Genomic DNA, 25,668 nt, shown 5'->3' on the forward strand with positions numbered 1-25,668 from the left:
GAAAGATATGCAACTCTAGTTTACTTTTGGAAAATTCCAATGCCCTTTCTTCAGTTCCCTTTCTTGCATGAAATGAAGTGGACAATGATTCATATCTAAACATTTCACACCTTATCATGTTATCTGCGCGAGTCCATGTTCCCTGACAAGCGAATAATGGGAATGGGAAGAAGCAGTAGGGGAAACACGAGAAATATCAATGTCCACAAACTTGTTGCCATTCATTCTCAATATAAGAGACTACACACTAACACAGTCCACCACCACCACCACCACCACCACCACCATCAACATAATCAATTGAGGGATATTTCCACAGTTGTCTAACTTTATTTAAAAAAAAAAAAAAACGAGACCCAACTTCATCTAGCCACTTATGCCAGTTTATGGAGGATCAAAATGCTGTCACTGACCACCAGTGATGGTGGTATCTAGAGACTCGCACTCACCAATCTTTGTTATTCTGATAAATTATTTGTACAGCCAGTTTACCCGCTGGAAACAAATTTGATTGGAACTCCACCCAATTCAGCAATTACATACAATGATTTGGCTGAATCTGTCTCACGAAACATCGACGCATACTGTACTTCTTAGTTGGAAAACCGGCATGTTCAATCCCGTATTTTCTGGACTCCAACCCACCGAGCATAATCGACCCACCTATTTACAGAATATATGTAATAAATTTCTTTAAAAAAGAGAGGATGCAGAAAAACGATTTAAAGATAATCCGAGTTCGGTCGAGAATCTTACAACAGTGAGCCCAAGAAAGTATTGCCAGTTCTAACAGCAAAGCAAACTGCACTTAGTATAAGCTTTTGTTGATGTAGCAAAGGCTCTAAAATCCGTTGTTCAATAATTCCTGCGAGTATTTGGTACCTAAAAGACATCCACAAAGACAAAGCCTCTGTTAAATTCTGCATATGCACACAAGAATCAGACATCGCTCAATTCATTTATGCAAAAATGCGGTATTATAGCTGTCAAATCCCTTTCATCTTCAGTGCAAAGTAGGGTCTAATTACGTTTGCTTTTTTCAGGAGTAAATACATAGCAAAGTATGGATGGATGTTTACATAACTGGAGATTATCTAGGCATGATGGGTTGGACGAGGAGAAAGGCTCCCTCATCCAACCTTAGTGAATCATCCTTTAGTAAATCATCTTTATAATAGTTTCTTCTTCTTAGTTAAACATGTGCATGTAGAACATCAGTATTACTTCCAAGACAACGTCCTTTTTTTCTCTTCTTCCAGGCACAAACATAAATGTAACCATCGGATCATTTTTATCATGACAAAAATTCCTAACAGCTGTGTTAGCTGCACAGTGGAAGTATTAGTTCTGAGATGTGAATCAAAATATTAAAAAAAAAATACTTCAAAACATATACATTCCCCCTTGCATTCCTGAACATATATACCAGATCATACACACATGCAAAAATCTTCCTTGATTCAGGTGTCTTGTTCATTCAGAATCATTTGCTGATGTTCCCAGGCTAGATTTTTAACTAGTTAAAGCACAAACTATTACTTCATTTTTTGTGAAATACCACCCTAAGCCTTAGTACCACCGGTATAGCGCTTGTTATCACAATTTATATAAACTGCATACAGAAGTCAAAGAGCAAAGCAGATTTAAGGTGTAGGAACTAGAATTGAACAAGGTTTGTGCTGTGCAGAGAGATTATTAAAATGCCCTCAGATATTCATATGAATAGGATTCATTGTAATAACAGTGAATTCCAATATCAAAATTAGAGTGATTATGCATGCAGCTGAACGGATACAACCTCCAAAAAAATCCCATTCATCAAAAGCGGGGTGAACAGATAAAAAACCAGCATGCCAATTCAAGGTCATTATGCTTTTGCTTTCTCGATAAGTAAAACAATAGCAGATATGTTTTTACCCTTGTACACTAGCACTCTAAGAATGGTATTTGAGCAGGCTAGCATTTCCATTCCATGTCAAATTAGCTTAGCAGTGCAATTATTTTATCCAAAACATCAACAGTATGCAACGGGTCAGAATTAATGCAATATCTCAAGTATGGTTTTCTTGGTCAAAACTATATTATGGCGTCCATCATCCCTCAAGGTGCAATGCATTCAGCCATTCACAGCTTGATGTGATTTCCTTGAATAAGATTTAATTTTTTAGTTGAAAATTTAGTAGACAAAGGAGCATTCATTTGTAGTATAATGTTTTAGATAATGACACACCTCAGGTTGCTAGATACTGCCATGTAAACCCCATATGCAACACTGGTCGATATTATCGGTACATCCTCAGCTTCCGCAGCAAAAGATTTATCGACAGCCTTTCGAGCATTAATCAATGCATTTGTTACACCTGTACCAACCTGAAAAGGCACTGCAACAGTCATGATACTATCACTTAAACATTACGTATTCTTTATGTTGATTTCATATATGCTATAATATACACCAATCATGAAACAAGATAGACGCCCCAATGCCAACAAAGTGATTCCTGCCTCAAATCAAAGTGAAGTTCATTATAAGATATGCATCATAAAATCTTTCTAGCTAAAATCTAGGAAACTATATGAAGAATATCATACAATTAAACCAAACAAATAGGATCAGCTAAGCACGAAGAAGAATAAGATTTGGCATCGTAGATGACATCCAACTGCAAAGGAGATGTTCTTTTAGAAAACTGTGCACCTATATGATGAACAATATGGGGTCCAGACTCCAGAGGAGCAAGAGTCCCCAAGAAAGAGATGACTCTACAATAAGATCTCATTATTAAATTTTCATTATCTATTCAATTTGTTGACCTAATAACCTATTTCTTCCTCTTCTCATTTTCCAAAAAAGAATCTAGCATTCTTGCTCAATACTTTTGATATAAGCTCTAGCACAAACTAGCACTAGCACAATAAACACCATGAAACAGGTACCAGCAGCAGGTTTGCAAATTGAAATGACGACTTTACTTTCATAGTTCTTCATTACCCATGAGAATCAAAGAAATGAAAATAGTGCAATGGCTTTCCTATAGGGAGGTTAAAAAAAAAAAAATAGAAGGGCACAGTAGCTGCCAGATCCTCTTTTCTGGCAACAACTTATGCTTACAGAACACATTCAACTACATGCCAAAAAATTGTTAAACATGACTATTTCTATTATTTTGAAGATCAGAATAGTAGCAACCACAGAGAATGGAATACCATTTGCAATGACCAGGAGCAAGGTTTTTGGCGATGGATAGATTTGATGCTATGCTCAGTGGATGAATACTAAGACAACACTAAAATGGTATTTTCAAGCACATTAGGAGTTAAATTACCAGAGATGCGCCCGTCCCAACTGCAAATAGCTTCGCTCCATTACGCTGCATAATAGATGGAGATGATAAAAATCCTCACTTACAATGAAGTAATTTATGTCATTCTTTACGTGATCCAAAACATACCACTATAGCACCTATTCTCTGTAAAAGAGAATATGACGTTCCAGCCAAGGCCACCTGTTCAATCAATGTGATATTTATATCATATCAATTATCTACAGAAATAAAAAAAAATTAAAAAAAAAGGGAAATGTGGAAAGCTTTGCAAACAGTGCCAACCTGAAAAGCATTTTCAGGACAGCCATGGAAGAATTTAGCAATAGATCCAGCACTAACTGCAAGAGGTGGTCGGAGGGAAACCGTGGGAGCTGGCAGCCACACAAGCATAAAATCTGCTACAATAGCCATTACCTATTGAAGATATCAAATAAACAAATTAGATGGCACTGATCTGCTTAATAACGAAAAAGTCAGCCTGAATTCTTCAGAGACATTCATGCTAAAAGGTAAAACCAAAGCTGATTAGTAGCAAGAGAAAAATATGATCCTAAGCAGATTGCGGAATAGAAGTTAAATAATGCAGATGGACTTTTAACTGAGCAGGCAAAATCTGCTCATGTTATTACCTATTGCATTATGTTGTTAGACCAAAAGAAAATAGCTATTAAAAGGATTAGCTAAAACAACACTTTTATTTCATTTTGTTGCATATATATTTACATGTTTGCAACCCAAGAATATTTGTTCGTAAAAACAACTCAATTCACATGCAGTGATTTAGTGGCATGCCACAAGCAGCTCATTGTACAATTATAAACAATTTTACAGAGCACCTGGGTTTTTCAGACTTAATTTCATTCTCATCTAGAAAAGCATCATGACCAAATCTTCCAAATAAAGCTGAGGGCTAGTAGACAATTCAGCCATAGTTTTCAATTTACCATCCAAAAAACACATTTAGATCCCAATCCTGGGAAGAAAAGGGCTGGGGAAATTTCTAGATTTCTATCTTGTTGGACACTCTACATGGTTGCATTAGTCAACTGACACTGCATAACATAGAAGTGTATATATATTGTTGAATGGCATACCACATCAGCAAGAACAAAATCCAGCTCCTTGGAAAAATTTTCTTTGCGCCGCTCCAACTCTGCAGCAGTCTGAAAAGCAAGAAGGATTCTGAATTTTCATTATAGATGGACAAAATGTCTGATAAGTGTGGGACGCAGAAAAGGATTCTGAATTTTCATTATAGATGGACAAAATGTCTGATAAGTGTGGGACGCAGAAATGAATAAGCTCCAAGTGAAGAACCAAGAAACAAACCTGAGCTTTGCACTCCGTCTTAATGACAGTAATGAGAACTAAGAAAAATAAACTTGATTTGATAGATAGTAGGAGAAAAGATTCAATTTATTGTATTAGAGACTTTGGTTCTCAACATTGTTTCAATTTGGCATCCTCTGTTTTTTATTCAGTACATTGATAATGATAATGGAAGAACTAAAAACATGACTATATTTTAATTATTTAAATTCTGTGGCGCCATGACAAAATCACGGTTCCTCTCCTGAGTTACATGTCTTGTTTTAAATAAATTTTAAAAGAAAATAAAACCATCAAATTCCAAGAAATAGTGGTCTGAAATCTGCAGGGAACAATCAAAAAGTAAACTCATGACATGTATTGCTTGAAAATGGGGGTTTAATTTCAATGAGATAAATAGATACGCATCCAAAATCTAAACAATTAAGGCCAGTGTGAATATTCGTTCGGTCTTTTTTTTTTTTTTTACTATGATAAATACGTCTCATTTCATGGCTTATATTTTCATTATCAATTGAGTGACCTAGAAAACTCCATTTTACATACAGGACACAGCATTCTTACGATGGTAGCTAATAAAATATAAACATGGCAAATGAAAGTGTCTTTGTTCCCAGTGTAAGTAGCATGTAAAAGAAACATCTAACAGCATTAAGAATGTGATTGAAAGACAAAAGAAAGGAGATTAAATTCAGCTAGACTTGCAATCAACAAGTTTAAATAATCACGTCCAGCATCAGACACAAATGTGCCTAATTAACTGAATTCAATTAATATCATTCTGAGAAACGAACCTTAGTAAAGATCCCAACCCCGCACTCCATAGCAACCTTGGCCAGGAACAAATCATCCGCCAACAAACGCTCCTTAAACCCTCCGAAATTGAGCAACCACCGGAACACAGCGGACTTCTCCAAATCGAAGAACCTCCTCACAATCGAACCCGGCACACGCCCCGCCTTGATCGCCGCCGCTAAATCCGCCGGCAAACTGTCCAGCGACCTGCCCACCTGCGCAAGCACCAACAAAGCCTCCTCCTTATTGTGTTCTCTGCCCTCCTCTTCACCGTCCCACCCACCGCCGCCGCCACCTCCACCTCCACCTCCATGTCCAATGCTCCCGCCACCGTCCCCCACTGAAAAAATGGTGGTCTTCGGCGGACGGAGCAAATGGGTAGGGGAGAAAATAGGAGCGGAGCAAGTGAGATTGGAAGAGAAGAGATTAGGAGATTGTTTTGCACGGCGCGTGATGAGGGTGAGGCTTGGAAGAGAAGAGCGGTTGTGATAGGAACAATGGGGTTTAGATGGAAGAGAGAAAGAGAGGGAGGAGAAGTTGGAGAAGGAAGCGGCGGCCATTTGAGCGGAGAAAGAAGCGAAGGTGATAGTGGTAGATTTGTGAAGCAGTGTAAGGCGGATTGACTGTTGACTGTAAAAGTGGAGAAAGAGAGATGTGAGAGTTGGTCAGCCCTTCGGCTTTTGCTTCGCGTGATCCTCCCTTGTTTGGTGGGGGAGGGAGGAGGTTGTGGCCTTGTGGGGTCCTCATCTTGGCGACTATTCAAGCGCGCCAATGGTTGGCAGTGGAAACTTCCTCTTCTATTTCCATTCCACCTGATAATATTTTTTATTATATAAAGCAAAAAGTATTTTCCAATATTATTCCCCAGAAATTCTAACTTATTCAATATATTCTAGCTGAAGAGGACGAATAAATTCTAATATTTATAATTTTATAATTATATTTCTAACTTATTCAATATATTTAATATAATTTTAATATTTATAATTTTATTTTTAAGACAAATAAACTAATATTTAAATGCTTAAAATTATAGATACTGAATTATAAAAATTAAAATTTAAGAATCAAGTTACAATCAAATTAAAATTTTAGGACTTAAGTTATAATAAATCAAAATTTAAAAAGTAAATTACAATTAAATAAAAATTATAAAAATTAAATAATTAATTTAAAAAATATAAAATATGTGGAATCTTTTAATATGTAATTAATGAAGTTTTTTAAAAATATATTTTTAAAGGAGGCATATAATAATCAATAAGATTTTCTATTGAAAAACTCAATTAAATGGCCAAACTACCTCTCTTTTTTCTCCTAACCCACCTCATTTCAAGTCACACGGTGAATTATCTTTTTTTTTTTTTTTTGGTGAATCGCCAAGAAAGCTTTCATATTATGCTTTATCTGTAAAGGGGAAAGTTATTTGTGTTGCCTCAATTGATAGTGTCAAATCTAAATCAATCAATTACCAAAAAAAAAAAAGCCAATCAATCCAAGCTTGTTTGGTTTTTATTCTTATTTTTTATTTTTAAAAATTATTTTATAATACAGTTTTTAAATTTATTTTTTAAAATAAAATAAAAAAAAAATCTTCTTCATTGTATTAATTTAAAAAAAAATTAAAATTAAAAAAATTGGTCAATAATAATGGTCACTAGCAGTTAATAATAATAATTTGTGATAATTATTGATTAAAGTAACTGTAGTTTTCAATAATCAAATATAATATATTTTAAAAATAAAAAATAAAATAAAAAAGCTTTAAAATATTTCTATTTTTTCTAGTGAAAACAATAAACTATTTTTGAAAACAGAAATTAAACAGTCTGTCAATATTTTTATATTTTGAGTGTTTTGAATTAATTAATGGCCCCCAAAAAAGAACATTTTGAGCTTCCTGAGTTCTTTTCTTAAAAAAACTTTTACATCTCCCTGAATTTTTTTTCTCAAATTAGCATTTTATTGACTTGATCTAAATTTTCTTCATATTCAAAAATTTGAATTTTGCATATGAAAAATATGATCTTGAGACAACTATTTTTAACTTGCAATACTCAAATATGAGTCAATAATAGCGAATATATTTTACATCAAATATTTTCATGTTAAATTGTGTCATCTGATGGCTTCCAATTTATTGCTGGATATTTATTGTGTTAGGATCTTTGCAAAAAATAAAAATAAAAACAGAGACAGAGGATATGACATCAGATTTAAAACAACCATTTTTCACTTTAAGGAATCTGATGAATTATTTAACTTCACATTCTGGTCCCCAAAAAGAAAAAAAACTCTGTATAATAATAATAGTAGTAATAACAACAACATTATATTTTAAATTTACACAACTGCCAGCTCGGGGTCCTGCCCCTACCAAAGCTGGAGAAAGTAAATGATAAGCATAGTGGGGAAGAATTGCTTAAATTATAAGCCATGAATGATCATTTTATATGATTAACATTAACAACAAAATAATTAAAAAGAGGACCTCTTAATTAAGTCTTAAACCTCACTCAATAATAGAACAATTGGCAACTTAGTACAAAGCATCAGAAGAAAGGTAAGCTAAGCCAAATGAGAAAACATCAAAATTTGGAAGTGAAATATGAAATATTTTAATAAAATAATGCCAAATATTAATAAGGTAAGTCAACACGTCCAGAAAACTAAGGGTCCCACTCTCGCACTTCTGCTTTCAACTAAAAAGTGCAAATTCCTTAGATCGGAAGAAATTAATAAAACAGTGATGAGTGATGCAGATTCTGTCCACGTCATTCAGATTCCTTTACTTTCCTAAATTAATTAATTAATTCATTGTAAAATTCATTAAAAATTACACCAAAAGTACTCACAAATAAAATCATGAAAATCCGAGAATTAACACTCAAGCCTGCGTTGCTTCGCGCCTCCGAGAATACCGGCGGCGCCTGTGATTAAGCCATTCGCGCCCTTCCCTCAGATTTTCTCCCTCCGACGAAAAGAGAGGTAAGTTAGAGAGAGAGAGAGAGAGAGAGAGAGAGGACGAAGAAGGGCGGTCTCGTACTCAGGGACACTACTCTATAATTCCGAAGAAAGGAAATTTCCAGGTAAATCTCTCTTCATCTTTGTAGACCACTTCTTTCGGCTTTTCTTCTCTTCTTGCCCGTACCAGTTTCGTTTCTTCACTCAGTAACATGTGATATTCAGTTACTAGTCCTCGATCACAGATCTAATGTTCTTTAGGCATCTCGATTGAATCGGGCAACTTCAGAGGAAGGTATTTATAGTCCTCGATCGCAAACCTAATTTTCTTTACATATCGATTGAATTCGTCAAGTTAAGAGAAGGTGCTTTTATAAATATTATATTTTCCCCTTAATTTTCCTTTTTCTGTCCCTCGTCGTCTGTTCTCTGGACATGAACTTCTTGGCTCTTTAGTCTTTAGATATTACTCAGTCTTTCTCGCTTCTTTATGTTCGTATATGGTTTTTTGGCCTAACTTTTTTGTGTTCATTTTTTTTACTATTATTAGAAATTCTGTAACCTTCACAATGTTGGTCTTTGTTTTGGTTCGTAATGATTGAATTGAAGTTTAAGTATCTCACTTTCAAAATTTGATATTGATGTCTCCCCCAAAAAAAAATTTTTTTTGATATTGATGAACATATCATTCCGTGTATCCCATTGTATTTTAAAACGGCTTCAGCGTTTTTGGTTAAAAGGTAGTATTTATTTTATGCTCTTTGCCTTTTATGTCTTATCTTGCAACTGATAAAAAGTCCAGGGAAACATTGACAAGTGCTGGATTGTACCTCCTCAAACCTGTGTTTACACACACGTCCAATTCAATCATTACGTATAGCATTTTTTATGTCGGTTAAAAAACATTTTCTGTTGTTGTTGAGAAAACAGAAAGGATAGCGATGGAAGCAGAATCGGAATATCAAAGTTTGGATGAACTAATACCGGAGGCACTACGGCTAATCTTTAGCAGAGTCACTCTCAAAGATAGAGTGAGTGAACCTCATTTCTGTCACGAGATAGACCTTATGAAATGGAGCAACTGTCCCCAGCAGCCTGACCAACTAGATCAAATCGTCCAGATGCTCATCACCAGAAGCTCTGGTTCCATCCGTACGCTATGTGTTTCTGGTCTCCAATCTGACTCCATCTTCACTTTCATTGCACAAAAGTATGCATATCTAACTTTGATTCTGATATTCTTATCTGAAAGCACAGATTATATTGGTCTTTCATGTTTTGTTTTCTATTATGCAAGTGCGGCCTGTCTCCAAACTCTGAGAATTCCCAAGAGCTGCTTGAATGATTTCATAGTAGAACAGATTGCTGGAAGGCTTTCAATGATTTCTTTCTTAGACGTGAGCTACTGTATCAACATGGGTGCACGTGGACTTGAGGTGATCGGAAAGAATTGCACCCTTCTGGAAGGGTTATGCAGGAACATGCATTCATGGGACACTGGAAATCATGACGAGTCTTCACGAGATGATGAAGCAATGGCAATTGCTTCCACGATGCCTAACCTCAAGCATCTTGAAATTGCTTGCCATTGGATGACCACAGAAGGTGTTCGTAAGATACTCAGTGCTTGTTCGAAGCTTGGGTGTTTTGATATGTGGGGATGTGAGAATGTTGAAGCTGGAAACTTAGGTCTGCACAAGTTTCCAAAACTCACAGTATGGGGGCCACGTGCTTATGACTGTTTTGACAGGGGAGACGATCCATTGGAGGCAATGGAAATAGAATGAACATGATATACCAAGTTATACATATTATGAGGATCTCACCTGGCAACTCATGGCTGGTGGCATGGGACAATTTTGTGATTATCAAAGTAAGCCATGCTTTATGCAGGTAAGGCAGACGATGAATTCGAAGATTCTGAAGTATATTGGTCTCCATCTCCATAAGCCCCACTATAGACACAGACACACTTTTGATTTGAGTTGCATGATCTGTGACTATTAACCAACGCTCCTACTTATTACTCTCAGATTTTTTTGGTTGAAGTTGACAATTGACTTACTGTTAACTTTCTGTCTTCTTATCTTTGTGGTTCCAAAGCCAAAGGTTTGGCAGCTCCCATGGTTTCTTCTCCTCATCTATCAGAGCGTGACCCTTGTCCGTTTGCTGATGCTCATTTATACCGTTAGGATGCGGGGGCACTGCACTATGTCACTATTACCAGGCCAAAAATATCCTTCAGTGTGAATAAAGTTTGCCAATTCATGCAAGAACCCAGGTAGAGCCACTGGACTGCTATCAAAGGCATTCTGCGATATCTAGTTGGAACTTTATCTCTCATGGTTTACTACTGACAAAACAGCACAATAATGCTCTGATTGCCTTGTGTGATGCAGACTGGGGTAATGATCCTAATGACAGGCGCTCAGCATCTGGTTCATGTATCATTCTTGGTGGTAATTTGATTTCCTGGGCAGCCAAATAGCAGCCAGTAGTAGTTGCTCAGTCTTCAACTGAGGCTGAATATCGAAGTCTGGCAAATGTAACACCTGAGTTAACTTGGTTACAAAGCTGGCTTACAAAATTGGGAGTCAATACAGCTCGGAGCATTCCTCTTGTTCTATGTGATAATTTCAGGACTGTGTTATGTTGTCACATAATCCTGTTCATCACAGAACTAAGCACATGGAGCTGGATGTTTTCTTTGTACGGGCGATTGCCAAAAAGCTTTCTGTTCGACATATGCCCACAATGTTTCTAGCTGCAGCTATCTTCACAAAGCATCTATCAACTTTAGGCTTTGAATATTTGAAAACTAAACTCAAGGTAGCTGATGCAACTTTACCCACCTTGACTATACGTGAGGCTATTGGATACGCTGCTGTCGTATGAACATGAATGCACATGGGCTTTGTAGGAAATGGGATACTGTGGGCAAGCCTTTAGAGCAGCACGCCCATGAGCAACGAATAATGATCCCGGCAAAGTGGCACTTGGAGCACGAAAGATTTCTCAGGCGTGAAGAATTAAAGAACCAAGTATTTTTACTGCCCACACCTTTTCTTCAACACAAGAAAAACGATGGTTTGTGGAATGTGGCGTCAAATTTGGATGTGGTAAATAAATTACAAGGATAAAGTCACTGAAGGTGAAGCATTAAAAATGACATTTAAAGTCACAAATTGAAAATAAAATTTTAAAAATGAAATGGAGATTCTTGTAATTACATTGATTAAGATAAAATAAAACGGATGTATATGTATTTAATTTAAAAATTAACATTAATGCATTTTATAATATAGTAGTATAACTTAACATTGAACATTTTTGGGCTAGCGGCTTAGACTTGAAATTTAAAATAAGCATTCATCTAAAATAGCAAATTTTTGGCCGGCTCACATTTGTTGTCACATTTATTAAAAACAAAATAATTGTAACCACTGACAGCATGAGAAAAGAAAGGTCGTGTGGGAAGATGACAAAAAAGGTAATTGCCACCCTTATTTGTTTACTCATTCATTTTGGGGAAGATTTCATTAGACTACGTACCAAACTTATTTACAATCAACCCTTCTAAAATTCTGAAACATTAATCTAATCCCTATGAGTCCCATTTGGATTAAATGGAAATTAAATTTGAGGAAAATAATACAAATAACTCTAATCCTTTTTAATAAAAACAACTAATGTAGGGAAAGTTTCCAGCTGATCGATGTAGTAAATGAATAATTAATGTAAAAAAAAAAATTAAAAACTTTTATTAATAATATAATACTATTATCAATAAAAATAAGTGAAATTACGTGCGTAAACAACTTATATAAAAAAAATGAAGGACTGACATATGGAAATGAATAATTGACATATATAAAATTTGTAATTTTTAGCAGTAGCATTATATCATTATAAATATAAATAAGTGAAATTAGACACATAAATAATTTATATAAAAAAATGAGCTAGTGTTACATGGAAAATAAAACGTAGGGAATTAGAATTATTTGTGTCATTTCCTTCGAAAGATAAACTTCAACTTTGACCAAATGGTTACCATAGGGATTGAAATGATGTTTCCAGTAAGTTTTGTGAGAGGAGTTTAATGAAATTTTCCTAATTTATTTTGGCCGCCGCATTTCTCTACTTTTCCATTTAAAGTTGTAAACTGTTCAATCCCCTCCCTCTCATTTTGTTAATCTTCCCGGACAACCTTTCATCTTCTCTCTCAAACCAGCGTTTTCGGTTTTCTCCATTTACCCTCCTTTATCAATTGTGCCATTTGATGTTCATCCACTGGATCCTGCTTTATATTCCTCCCGCCTGTGTGGCCCATTTAAATCTTTTTTCTTCTCTTCTTGTTCATACAGTTTTCATTTCATTCCAATTTGAGAAACCTTGACAACAACAAAAATTTCAATTTTGTTAGAATGGCAGCAGCATCGGAATATCCCAGATGGGATGGATTAATAGCCGACGCGCTAGTTGTCATCTTCTGCAAAGTTTCTCTCCTTGAGAGACTGGCCGTGATCCCTAGGGTTTGCAAATCATGGGCCAAAGTCGTGAGTTCACCTCATTGCTGGCAAGAGATTGACATTTTGAACTGGAGCTGCTTTTTCCAGCCACCTGGCCAGCTAGAAAGAATGTTGCAGATGCTTGTCGCCAGAAGCTCTGGTTCCCTTCACAAGTTCTGTGTTTCTGGTCTCCAATCTGACTACATCTTCCCTTCCATTGCCGATCAGTAAGCATATTTTCTGAATATTCTTTTTCACACGTTTTCTTGGAATACAAAATAACATGGAATGCTAAACCTAAGGAATAGGATAGAGCCCATTAAGTCATTCAATCTTTGCTTTTAACTTTGTGACTTTCTTTTGTGTTTCTTATCTTGATCTGTGCGTGTTGCAAGTGCGGGGTGTCTCCACACTTTGTGTGTGCCGGGGTGCAACATAAGTGATTCCATGATGGAGGAGATTGCAGGAAGGTTGTCGTCAATCACTTTTCTAGACGTGAGCAATTGTCTGAACTTGACTGCGAATGGGATTGAAGTAATCGGGAAGAACTGCAAGCTGTTGGAAAGGTTCTGTAGGAACATGAACGAGAACCATTGGGTTTCTGCTGACAAGCCTTCACAGGACGACGAAGCCTTGGCGATTGCTGCTACGATGCCAAACTTGAAGCATCTCGAAATGACTAATCATGTAATAACCTCGGACGGTGTTCGTCGAATACTCTGTGCTTGTCCAAAGCTTGAATTTTTGGATCTGCGCGGGTTTCAATATGGTCAACTTGGAGACTTCTATCTGCAGAACAAGTTTCCAAATCTCACGGTTCTTTGGGAGGATTCGCCTTCAATGGGATCAGACGTTGGGGTATATTATGATTGTTTAAGTGATGATGACGAGAACTTGTGGGACGAATTCCATGGAATATTTTGGCTCTAGCATTTTATGTTTTGATCTGGCTCAGTGCAGATGACGATCATATTCATACTGTCGATCTTCACTTATATATGATAAGAGAAAACGCAATTGACAATGATCTGCTTTAGCTTTACGTACATGCTGTGTACAGCTTTATTTGCCCCTTTTGATGTGCCTTTAAGTGAACGAAAAAAAAAAAAACATAAAAAATGGGATCCGAGTCTTCTAAAATTGAAGATATGTGAAGCTGGCAAAGTTGATTGCAGAGTATCGATCAATTTTGTTGCATGTTAGAGCCAACTCCCTGCAACAAATAATCATCGACTAAACAATGGTATTTTGAGGAAGAAAGACAAAGGGCTTGTTTGTTTTTTATTTTTAAGAAATTTTTTTTCTTTTAAAAATAGAAAAATTTAAAAATTTATATGGATAAGTATTTTTTATTTAGTTATTTTCAAAACTGTTTTATTTTTTTTAAAACAAAAAAATAGAAACAACTTTGAGTTGTTTTGTTTTATTTTTTTTATTTTTAAGATACACTATATTTGATTATTGAAAATTATAATTACTTTGATCAATTTTTATTATTAATCATTATCATTGACTCCCTATAACCATCATTATTAATTTATTTTTTAATTCTAATACTACTTTTTAATTGAGATAACCAAACAAATTTTTATTTTATTTTGTTTTAAAAATAATTTTTAAAAACTGTATTATACAATAGTTTTTAAAAACAAAAAAATAAGAACAGAAACCAAACAGACCCAAATTTCTCAGGCTTGAAAGTTCATGCCAAGAACATAGCCGTTCGGTAATTTTCTTGATAGACGAAAGCTTAGAAATCTTGTTTGGTTTTTGTTTTCAAAAACAATTTTTTTGTTTTTAAAAACAAAAAAAATAAGAAACTTGTTTGGAGGAATGTTTTAAATTTAAGACTAAATTATACATTTAGTATTTTAATTTTATATAATATTTTATTTTAGTTTTTTAATTTTATAAAATATTTTTTTTACTCTTTTAATCCTAATACTGTAAGTTTTACCCCAACCAAATAGAGTTTTTTTTCCTTTTGTTTTGTATTGAAAAAAAAATTTAAAAATTATATTACAAACAGTTTTAAAAACAAAAATAATACTAATAAAGACCAAATAGGCTCCAAGCGAGTTGCATGCTGGGATTCACTAGAACAGAGACTGCCCACCTTGAGTATACGGGAGGCTAAGCGATTATTGAATGCCATTATTTTAACCCAAGACAAACTCGTTTGTGGAAAGTAGCAGCATCAAACACCTTAGTAAGGTATGTTATATGATCAACTTCAGGTTTTGAATATTTGAAAACTAAACTCAAAGTACTTAGCTGATGAAACTTCACCCACCTCGAGTATACGTGAGGCTATTGGATACGGCTATTGTATGAACATGAGCGCGCGTGGGCTTTGTAGGAAATTGCCTCCACGATGTCTAACCTCAGAAACATCTTGACAAACGTGTTCCTTTCTACTACCATGTTAGAGCCTCACGCCCATCAGGAACAAGTAATGTTCGTGAGGTTAGGTTTGATAAAATAAAAAAAAAAAAAACTGGCATTTTGAGTAATAAAGATTTCTCAGGCGTGAAAATTTAAAGAACCAAACATTTTTTTTTTACTACCTATATACCTTTTCTTCAAACAAAAAATGATAATTTGCGGAATGTGGCATCAAATTTGGATACGTGGGCAGTCGAAGTAATAGCATAGCATAATTATACACTTGCTCTCACTCATTTTGTTCATCTTCCCACGCAACCTTTCTTCTTATTCTTCTTTATTTTAATTTCTCAGTTTTCCTAAGCAGCTTTTTCGGTTTTCTCCATTTACCCATGCATCCTTATCTTCAAATTAATCATCCTTTATTAATTGTGCCGTTTAATGCTCATCCACTGAATCCTCCTTTATGTTCCCATTAAAATCTCCCCACCTTTCTTCTTGTTCTTTTAGTTGAGAAACCTAACCTCACGAACATTTCAATTATTGTTATGATGACAGCAGCATGGGAATCTCCAAGTTGGGTTGAATTATAGCCGAGGCACTTTTCACCTTCTTCAAAGTTTCACTGTGTGAGAGTGACTGCAGTTAGGGGTATCAGTGTGACTTTTTCAACGTTCCCTATAATGTTTCAATTTCTCAATTTTATTTTTTATTTTTTTTAGATTATTAACTTTTAAGAGACATTTTGATACCTTAATGTCCTAAAATAGTGAATATTTTTTTTTATGATCTTTCAAAAATAAAATAGTGTATTTGTGATATTTTTAGTTAAAAAATTGTAAAAAAATACAAATATTCACTATTTTGGGATATCAACATATTAAAATGCCTCTTATTTATATAGAAGATTCAAAGAGAAATGAAAAAAAATGGAGAAATTGGGACATTAAAAAGGATATTAGAGAAGGGCATGATGCTTAGGGTTTGCAAATCATGTTACGAAGTTGTGACTTCAGCTGGCAAGAGATTGACATTATGTATGGGGAATACTATTTCCAGCCAAATGGCCAACGAGAAAGAATGTTGCAGATGCCAATAGCCAGAAGCTCTGCTACGCTTCGCAAGCTCTGTGTTTATTATCTCCCATCTGATTGCATTTTCACTTCCATTGCCGACAAGAGAGCATATTTTGCACCCATCTTTTAATTCTCACTACCCATTTCTTAGTATTCATAAGGAGTGAGAAAGAACCCATAGAATGAATATAAAAGGGCGAATGCACTAACGTGGAAACTGACAAGAGGCCTATTAACTTTTTGTGACATTCTTTTGTGGCGTTTCATGATCTGTAGGTGATGCAAGTGCGGGTTGTCTCCATACTTTTAGAATACCATATTACAACATATATTTAAGTGATTCCATGATGGAGAAGATTGCAGGAAGTTTGTCATCAATCAAGTTTCTAGACGAGAGCAATTGTATGGAGTTGAGTGAGAAGGGGCTTGAAGTGATAGGAAAGAACTGCAAGCTGTTGGAAAATTTGTGTAGGAACATGAATTTGGACTATTGGGTTCGTAAATACAAGCCTTCTGCGAAGCCTACTTGCTTCTACGATGCCAAACCCGAAGCATCTTGAAATGACTGAGCATGTGATAACCACGAAGGGTGTTAGAAGAATTCTCAGTGCTTGTCCAAAGCTTGAATTCATGGACGATCTGCGCTGGTCTCAGGATGCTCGACTCGGGGACTTTTTTCTCAGGCACAAATTTCCAAACCTAACTGTTTTTTGGGAGGGACCGTAGTATTTATATTATCTGCATAATGGTATTGGTATGTGGCCTGTCCTCCTTTACGTGTACGACGTAGATGATGCTTATGAGTTGATTGATGCTGTTTATGATATAATAGGTCTTCTGTTGGAATTTGGCTTGTTATTGTTGCAGATGATAATGACAGTATTTCCCATATATTTTGAAATCGCAAATTTAGTGATTATAGGGATTATCTTGACCGTTTGCCTAGGGGGCCAATATTGAGTTAGGATGAATATCCGTCTGATTTTACAGACATTCATATATGGAGCATATCTATTGAAAAGATACACTGCCTAATTCAAAATAAGCATGCCTTAGTTTTCCATTTGAGCAGGAATCAATAGACCGTCATTAAATTTCTTAACTTCTATATATCTATTCTTATCTTCAAAATAATAGAAATGGTCGTGTAGTTGAATAATATTCTACCGTACGCTTAATTCGTGGCCATAATATTATTCATCCTTTGTTACGTTATCAAAGAAATCAAGTTTGCGGCTATTGAGGCTATTTTCATCTTTGCTTTGATTTTCATGGAGAATGAAGAAAGACAGGAAAATTGTCATTCCAGGATTCAAATTAACTTGCTGCTGCCACCTGGTTCTTAAGTATAGAGCTGTTCTAATTTTATGTTGCTCAATCAATATTACTCGCTTTTTAACACATGAGAAAAAAGGCAAGGTTTTTGTGGGGAGGACAACTTGCGAGAGAAAGAATATTGTTGATGCTCTATTTGGGAAAATGATAATTTAGTCCCATATAAGAAAATTAATGTTCGGTAAGTCCCATGAATTTATTCCTCTATGTTTAACTTGATAAATTTAGCAAACTTACATGAGCATTATGTGGTTAATATTTATAATTAATCATCAATTCCATAATTTACTACCTATACCTATACTTCAACCAAAGAAAAACTCATTTGTGGAATGTGGCATCAAATTTAATTTGGATGAATCTATGACTGTATGAAACAAATATACTAACGTATGAAAATTTCGAGTAATTAAAATAAAATAACCTTTCGTTTGTCAAAATTATAGAAACATTCCTTTTAGTTTTATGAAAATTATAGAACCTTGGTTTGCCTTTTACATGCCTTTGGAGGATGATGAAGCCTTTGCAATTGCTGCTACGATGCCAAACCTGAAGCATCTTGAAATGATTTTTCATGTGATAACCTCGGAGTGTGTTTGTCGAATACTCGGCGGTTGTCCAAAGCTTTGAATATTTGGATCTGCGAGGGTGTCGAGGTGCTCAACTTGGGAACTTCTTTCGGGAGAACAAGTTTCCAAATCTCACTATTCCTTGGGAGGAACCGGTTTATTTATATGATCGTGATAAGTGGCATCTTTGGCAGGGATCGAAGTATTTATCTGGTCATGACTTGTGGCCTGAGCACGACATGGAAGATCCTTATAGTTATCCTGTTGATTGGTGTCGTTTAGGACATGTGGTACTAATAGTAATAGGTTTTTTGTAGGAATCCTGCGGAGTGCAGATGATGATGACAATATTTGCCATATATTTTGCATATCGTTATGTTATCATTTGAAAGTAGAATATCATCTATCTTCACATGATCTGTTTCATTTTAATGAAGTTGTTTCACTGAGTTATGAAAGTGGCGCTGGAATCGCAAATTTAGTGATTATAGGGATTATCTTGACCATTAGCCCAGTTATGATTGTTTATCTGATTGTAAATACAATTCATCTAATAGAATAGTTTTCCCCCCCGGAAAAGTAGTTATCTTTTTTAGTATCCTAAAAAAATTCAATAAATATCATCAAAATTACTTAATTAGCTCATAATCAAGCAGATGGTTAAGAATCACCTGAACCTTTTGCCCTTGTTTGTTCTCAAAAAATTAAATATTAGTTGAAAAAATAATTTCTTAAAAAATTTTACGTCTTTTTATTTATGCCTTTATTAAATATTTTTTATTATTGTTTATTTTAAAAAAATAACAAATGAAATGTGAATATAATTGAAAAAAATTGTTTTCAATATCCTGTATTTTGAATCCAGATTTCCAGAAGATGAACCAGGGGAGTATGTCATGAATTAAGGGGGAAAAAATTAATCCTCAAATCCATCAAAAGTTAGCCAAAATTTAATTGCCCTCGTCTCTTTGCTCCCATTCTCTCTAGAGTCTAAACTCAAATTAAATAAATGATGCTATGATGTTTTTTCTGAATCATGGAGATCTTCGAACAGAGTTGTCATGACGGCGATTCCACCCTCCAATGTCGCTGCCAAAAGGAAGGCCTTGCTCGATAAGGCCAGCTGCTTCCTGAAACCAGTTTAGTGTAATGACTACACTCAATTGCTTCAAGCAGCGAGCACCAGCATCATTGAGATGGTCGAGAAAATCATCGTCTCGCACGTCAGCCACCACAGTGAGCAACTGAGCAGAACATCCCGCACATCGCCATCACGCACCGTCAGAAGAACATCTATAAGCACTATGTTTCTGTGGATCAATGAGGGAGAATGGACGTCGTCGTCGACGTCTCGCTGCAGATCCTCATCATTGGACGCTCTACCTATATAGGAAAGGAGACGGAGGAGAAGGCCATGGCTGAAGCTTATGACGTGGCCGGCAAGAGAGGAAGGGGATGAAATGACGTTAGAGACAAGAGAAGGACGGGGTGGAGAGCAATTCGGTATGAAATATTCAATCTCCATATACTAATCTTCAAATACTCCTTTATTGTGGCGTTTAATGCTATCCACTTTCAAAACTTAGGTTTTTATGCACTGAAGCCTGCTTTATCCTGCCGCGCCTGTGCCCTATTTAAACCTCTCCTTCTTTCACCCCTTCAATGAGTGATCATCTTTCAAAAGTATGCAGTGTTCGTTTCATTCCAAGCTAAGATTGAGAAACCCGACCACACAAATTTCAATTTTGTTAACAGGATTGTCACACCCCAAAAATAGGACATATTCGGCACAGAATATAGGGATAGTACCCATATCCCAATAGTCTTTATGCATGAAAACTCTAATTTAAATCACAAAAATATTGGATAATAAATTAAACCATCCTCAATACAAACCATGCGAATAAAAGGTTTAATATTAAAAAAAAGTTTTGATTGAATCTCCCCTTAAAATAAAATTTCCTAAAAACAAATCTATAAATATTTTACAAAACAATAGTAGCAGCAAGAAACTCTCTTTCGATCAACAAATAACAAAATATAAATAATAAGGATGAGGACCCTAACCATATCTTATGTGGAGCACCTGACATAAGAAATTTACTTTAAAGAAGTTTGATTATAGCTTTATATCTCAACTGAATCTTACAGCCCCTCAAGGACTAGCGGAAGGCACAACATCAGTTAACATATCTAAGACCAAAAATAATAATTTTCAGTGAATAACGTCCCAACAATAAATAATAGAACATGAATAAAAAGAAAATGTTTAAAATAATTGTGTGAGTCAAAGAGACAACAGCTTTCATAAAAATTTAATACACTTTAAAATAGAATAGCTCTATAAAAGTGTAAAATTTAGTCTTAAATCATTGAATTATCATGGCAAATGTTAATAGGACTTGATTCCAAGAAGCACATAAATAAAATAAATATTTATAAATAATTTACCAATAACATCAATGGAATGATCAAATAGTTGGATTCGTAATTATAGGGACTTATCAGAATAATTAACAAACGTGGACACACAATCCACGAGGGTAACTAATTAAACGCGGCTTATGCCACGAAAACGAACGTGGACACTCAGTCCACGAGGGTAACAAACGCAACCGAAGCCACGAAACAAACGTGGACACACAGTCCACTAGGGTAACAAACGCGGCTGAAGCCACGAAACAAACGTGAGTACGATGCTCACAAATAACCATCCCTCCGTTCCACGTGCGTTGGCCATCGCACGGGGCTACCACCTCCTATAAACACCCTGCTAGCTAGGTGTACCATGGCACGCCAAGGGCTAACGGAACTGCCGTTAGCAACCAGTGTTCTGTATACAGTCCCTTTTTAAAACCATTTTCAAACATGCGAGAAAATCATCACTTTCAAGATACAGTTCTCATTCTCAAATTCAAACTCACATGAATACTTTTAAGCATTGAAACTTTCCAGAATAAAATTTCATATCTAACGCTCATGCTTGCCTTTATCAAATAATCAAAAACTTTTCAAAGTTAAACTCGCAATAATCATTCTCTGTATCAATCCAATATTTGATAAAATAAAAATCTCATAATCAAAGTCCAAACTTGATTTAATTGATCAAATAACATTTCAAATTTGGTAAAGCTAATTTCTCAAAATAAAGTAATGTTAATCAACAAATATCCAGTAATCACATTAATGATATTAAAATGATTTTCAGAAAAACGTAATATTCTAGTAAAGAAAATTTTGATTAAAAAAATCAGTTGGGACGCTATTCACTTACCTTTAGTATGCCAAGAACCAAAATTCATTTCTTTCGACTTCATCCATGTCTCCATTCCTCTAAGCATCCTATTCAAGGTGGTGAACAATTTAATGGCCTTACTCTAGTCAAATAAATTATCTCCCAATATTGGTAACACTATAACCAATCGAACTCTAAGTCATTATAATTTAATTAACCCAATCTCAATTTCTTTAATCCTTTCAATACTTTACATGTCTACCTTTCTATGTGACACTTTGATTAGATTTTAATTTGCCTTCCAATTCTTATACTAAATTTTAATCAAGTGTGTATGTGTGTGTGTATATATATATAATTTTTATTAATCATAGTACAACCACCACATATCCTATGCCACAATAATTAAGATTACTTCGTTACAATAACAAGTTGCTTAAAGCATGATTGCCATTCAAAATAAGCTTCCTAATCCTCAATTCAAGCTTACTTCAACACTATTCCTATCCTTACTCATGCATAGCCATAGAGCAAATTGAAAATAAATAAATAAATAAATTTTCTATCCACTTCAATATCTATGTACAGACTGGCCGAGAAAAAAAAAACAAGTGGTATTCACCCATCTATGGAGCATATGAGAATTTAAACCATGAGCACAGCAGTGACACCAAAAACAGGGGAGAATGATCGACAATCCATAAAGTTTATGATTGAAGTTTGAACAACCAACAACAATAAAGAATAAGAGAAGTTGAACTTACCACACACATAAACTCGACACCCATGCTGAGAAGAAAAAGGAAATTAAAGGCTGAGAATACAAGCACAACACGAGCTCACACGACCAACAAACAGGAAAGTAGAGGAGAATATAAACCATGCGGCTCAGCACTTCAAGTTGACAGCATAGACGAAAAATCAGAACAGAGACGGTACGAACAGGGGAAGATGTGGAAATCTGGCGGCCTTCAGCAGCAAAAGATCTTCCGCTTCACACAAACATTAGCAACGTACAGACGAGAGAGGACAAAAAAGAATGCAGCGGCACACAGACGTTCATAGCAGGGCGCGAACAAGAACGACGAGGACAGCAGCGGTTGAGGAAGACAAAACAGAGAGCACGTCTGAGGGCCTGGCATCATACGAGAGTGACAAGCTCCCACTTCGCCGGCGGCAAGGGTAGGCTAGTAGAGAGAAGCAGAGTCAGAGAGCACACGATGAACATGTCCAGAGTTTTGATCTCTGGCCCTCTCAGCAGCTCAAAACGAGATTAAAGAGAGAGAGAAGGAGGAGAGACGGTAACTCAACACCTATGCAACGATGGTCGAAACTCTCTCTCTCACTCACACACCTCAACAGTTGCAGATGGTAGGGGAGAAGGAGAAGACAGAAAATGGTAGAGTTTTCCAGAGTTCTCTGGTCCTAGAACACGATCGAAAAACAAAGAGAGGAAAATAATAAAAAAAATCACGAGCTCTTCCTGTCTCTTCTGCCTGATACACCGACTAAGAAGGTGCCGAAAATCAAATAATAACTTATGGAGAAATTTACAAAATAGACCCAAAATTTATTGAGAAAATTTTAAAAGAAGACCCTATCAATTTTTTTTCAATTATTTTTTTATAATATTTCTATAATAAATAGTAAGGACTCTTTGGTACTTTTTCCAAAAAAATAAAATAACATTTGACTAAAGTAAAATTTGAACTCTAAATCTTCATATAAATATGTAGTATAAATTCTAATATATCATAGCTCTTCTTTATCATAAAATTCAAACTAATTAATTATCAATTGAAAAAAATTTATTTAATTTAAAATTTAAATCATTACAGGTGGCAGCAGCATTGGAATATCCAAGTTGGGATGAATTAATGCCCGACGCACTTGTTCTCATCTTTTGCAACCCGTGATGCCTTGGGTTTGCAAATCAAGGGCCAAATTTGTGAGTTCACCTCTTAAGAGATAAACTGGAGCTATTACCGGACGGCTTCCCAACGAGAAAGAATGGTCCAGATGCTGACAGCTAAAAGCTCTGGTTCCCTTCATGCTCTTGCTGTGTGTTTATGGTCTCCAATATCTCATTCCTTCTTCCTTTCCACTGAGGACAAGTGAGCATATTTTGCACATCTTTCAATTCTCACCACGCTTTTCTTAATATTCTTTTCTACACTGTTTACTTTGAATCGAAAATAAAATGGAATGCTCAACCTTTAGGAATAGTATAACATAGAACCCATTGGATTTAAACAATGTACTACCAGGATACTGACCGAGGCTTATAACTCTCGATTTTCTTTTGCGGGGTTTCTTCTATGCGTGATGCAAGTACGGGTTGTCTTCATACCTTTGAGTGTGCCGGGTGCAGCATAAGTGATTCTATGATGGAGAAGATTGCAGGAAGGTTGTCGTCGACCACTTATCTAGACGCGAACAATTGTGTGAACTTGAGTGCGAATGAGCTTGAAGTGATCGGAAAGAACTGCAAGCTGTAATTGGAAAGGTTGTGTCGGAACATGAATGAGGTCTCTTTGCTTTTTGCTGACAAGCCTTTGCAGGATGAAGCCTTGGTGATAGCTGCTACGATGCCACACCTGAAGCATCTTAGAATGACTAATCATGCGATAACCACAAAGGGTGTTCGTGATATACTCAGTGCTTAACTTGGAAACTTCTTTCAGGAGAACAAAGTTCCCAAATCTCACGGTTCTTTGCGAGGATTTGCCGTCTTTGTAGTATATTATGATTCTTTAAGCGATGATGAGGATGACTTTGGGGACGAAGTATAATTAGATGGAATATTTTGGCTCCAGCATTTTCTGTTTTGATCCGGCTCAGGCCAGATGATGATCATATATCCATATTGTTTGTAACTCCAATATGGTTCTTTTGTCATGTTATGATCTGAAAGTAGAATATCATGCTAAGAGAACACAATTGGCAATGATCTGCTTTCGCTTTACTTGCTGTGTAATTATTTTCCCCTTATGATGTGTCTTTAATAAAGAAACCGATCAAAATTCGAATCCGGGTCTTCTAAAGTTGAAGATACGTGAAGCTGGTAAAGTTGAATGCAAAGCATTGATACATTTTGTTGCATGTTAGATTCACGCCCCTAGGTTGATGCAGGAACTCCCTGCAACAAATAATCATCCGGTAAACCATGGTATTTTGAGGAAGAAAGATAATTAATTTCTCAGGCTTGATCATTCCAGGGCCCTGCTTTAAAGAATAAAATACAATGGCCTCCTTTGAAGTTCCTTCTATTTTCAAAACCTATATTTTAGTTCATTTTTTAACACTACTAAAAATATTCTGTTAAATATCCTAAAATGTTATGTCTTTTAAAAATAATTTTAAAATTACTAATATGCCCTCATAATCTAAACTCTTCTCTCTCTTCCTATTTTAAGATATACTATGAAATTTAAATTAATAAAATACATTATATTAAAATTAATAAAAGAAGTAAATTATGCTAATTAATTTACCCCTCACTATATTAAATTCCTAATTTTTTTAAACTTTATAATTTATTTAATTTTTATGTATGTATGTATATTTGAAATATTATTTTTATCAACTTATGTATTTAAAATTTTAAAAATTACTATATAAATAAGTTTATTTAAATGAATTTTAAACTTGTTTATCACATGGAAGGAATCTTTTAAAATAGAGGAGAGGTGAGTGTTATGTAAGTTTTGATTTTGAGAAGTTCATAAGAATTTTAAAAAAAAAAAAATATATATATATATATATATATATATGTATGTAGGTATGTATGTAATTGAAACAAAATAGATGGGAGATTGTGAATTTTACTCTATTTTTTAATCTAAACAAAAATTAATTTGTGGAACGTAGCATCAAACATCTTTGAATATCATTATAATCAATCAATCAATCAAGATGCATTATATGAGGATATACATATTTCGATCAGTCGCATTTGGGCTAGCAGAGGTGGTATTATACAAAGTAAGAGTATTCATACTCCATAGCTTTAGTTTGGCTTTGATTAAAAACCAAACCCATATATATTATAGATGATAAGAAGTGAGTATATTGAAAATATAATTTGGTCTAAGGATATTATAATATATTAGTGATAGCAATAACATATTTGTATGCAATAGA

General features: G+C 35.1%; 2 protein-coding genes across 9 annotated transcripts; one reads left to right on the plus strand and one right to left on the minus strand.

Annotated features, from left to right (window-relative positions):
* Nucleotides 1-337: 337 nt before the first annotated feature.
* On the minus strand, nt 338-6,137 carry LOC129315120 (protein RETICULATA-RELATED 4, chloroplastic-like). Its single transcript, XM_054958671.1, has 8 exons — nt 5,450-6,137; nt 4,421-4,489; nt 3,609-3,740; nt 3,453-3,506; nt 3,327-3,371; nt 2,231-2,370; nt 757-882; nt 338-663 (listed from the first exon to the last, which is right to left on the minus strand). The coding sequence occupies exons 1-8, from the start codon at nt 6,008-6,010 to the stop codon at nt 615-617; spliced, it is 1,176 nt and encodes a 391-aa protein (XP_054814646.1). The 5' UTR covers nt 6,011-6,137; the 3' UTR covers nt 338-614.
* Nucleotides 6,138-8,329: 2,192 nt separating this feature from the next.
* LOC129315788 (F-box protein FBW2-like) lies at nt 8,330-13,967 on the plus strand. Of its 8 annotated transcripts, XR_008594594.1 has the most exons (5): nt 8,330-8,539; nt 9,345-9,624; nt 9,712-10,307; nt 10,518-10,695; nt 10,814-11,564. XR_008594594.1 is itself a non-coding variant. In XM_054959837.1 (4 exons), exons 3-4 carry the CDS (start codon nt 12,842-12,844, stop codon nt 13,853-13,855), a joined length of 846 nt encoding a protein of 281 aa, XP_054815812.1. In that variant the 5' UTR covers nt 10,204-10,695; nt 10,814-11,565; nt 12,841; the 3' UTR covers nt 13,856-13,967. The 8 variants fall into 8 exon arrangements, 3 of the variants coding, with proteins under 3 accessions (XP_054815812.1, XP_054815813.1, XP_054815814.1); XR_008594590.1 differs by having other exon boundaries at nt 9,712-10,695; XR_008594592.1 differs by lacking the exon at nt 8,330-8,539 and adding an exon at nt 8,551-8,779 and having other exon boundaries at nt 9,712-10,695.
* Nucleotides 13,968-25,668: the final 11,701 nt, after the last annotated feature.

This window comes from Prosopis cineraria, unplaced genomic scaffold (assembly GCF_029017545.1).
Source record: "Prosopis cineraria cultivar Desert tree isolate PC_DT_omini unplaced genomic scaffold, ASM2901754v1 PC7, whole genome shotgun sequence".
NCBI lineage: Eukaryota > Viridiplantae > Streptophyta > Magnoliopsida > Fabales > Fabaceae > Prosopis > Prosopis cineraria.

Bases quoted from the DNA above. Each gene is read 5' to 3' on its own strand.
- LOC129315120 (XM_054958671.1), bottom strand. From the start codon at position 6,010: ATGGCCGCCGCTTCCTTCTCCAACTTCTCCTCCCTCTCTTTCTCTCTT. The intron at 3,372-3,452 runs GTATGTTTTGGA...TCTATTATGCAG, and splicing joins AGAGAATAGGTGCTATAGTG to CGTAATGGAGCGAAGCTATT. The intron at 664-756 runs GTAAGATTCTCG...TTCTGTAAATAG, and splicing joins ACTTTCTTGGGCTCACTGTT to GTGGGTCGATTATGCTCGGT.
- LOC129315788 (XM_054959839.1), top strand. From the start codon at position 12,842: ATGGCAGCAGCATCGGAATATCCCAGATGGGATGGATTAATAGCCGAC. The intron at 13,153-13,320 runs GTAAGCATATTT...GCGTGTTGCAAG, and splicing joins TTCCCTTCCATTGCCGATCA to TGCGGGGTGTCTCCACACTT.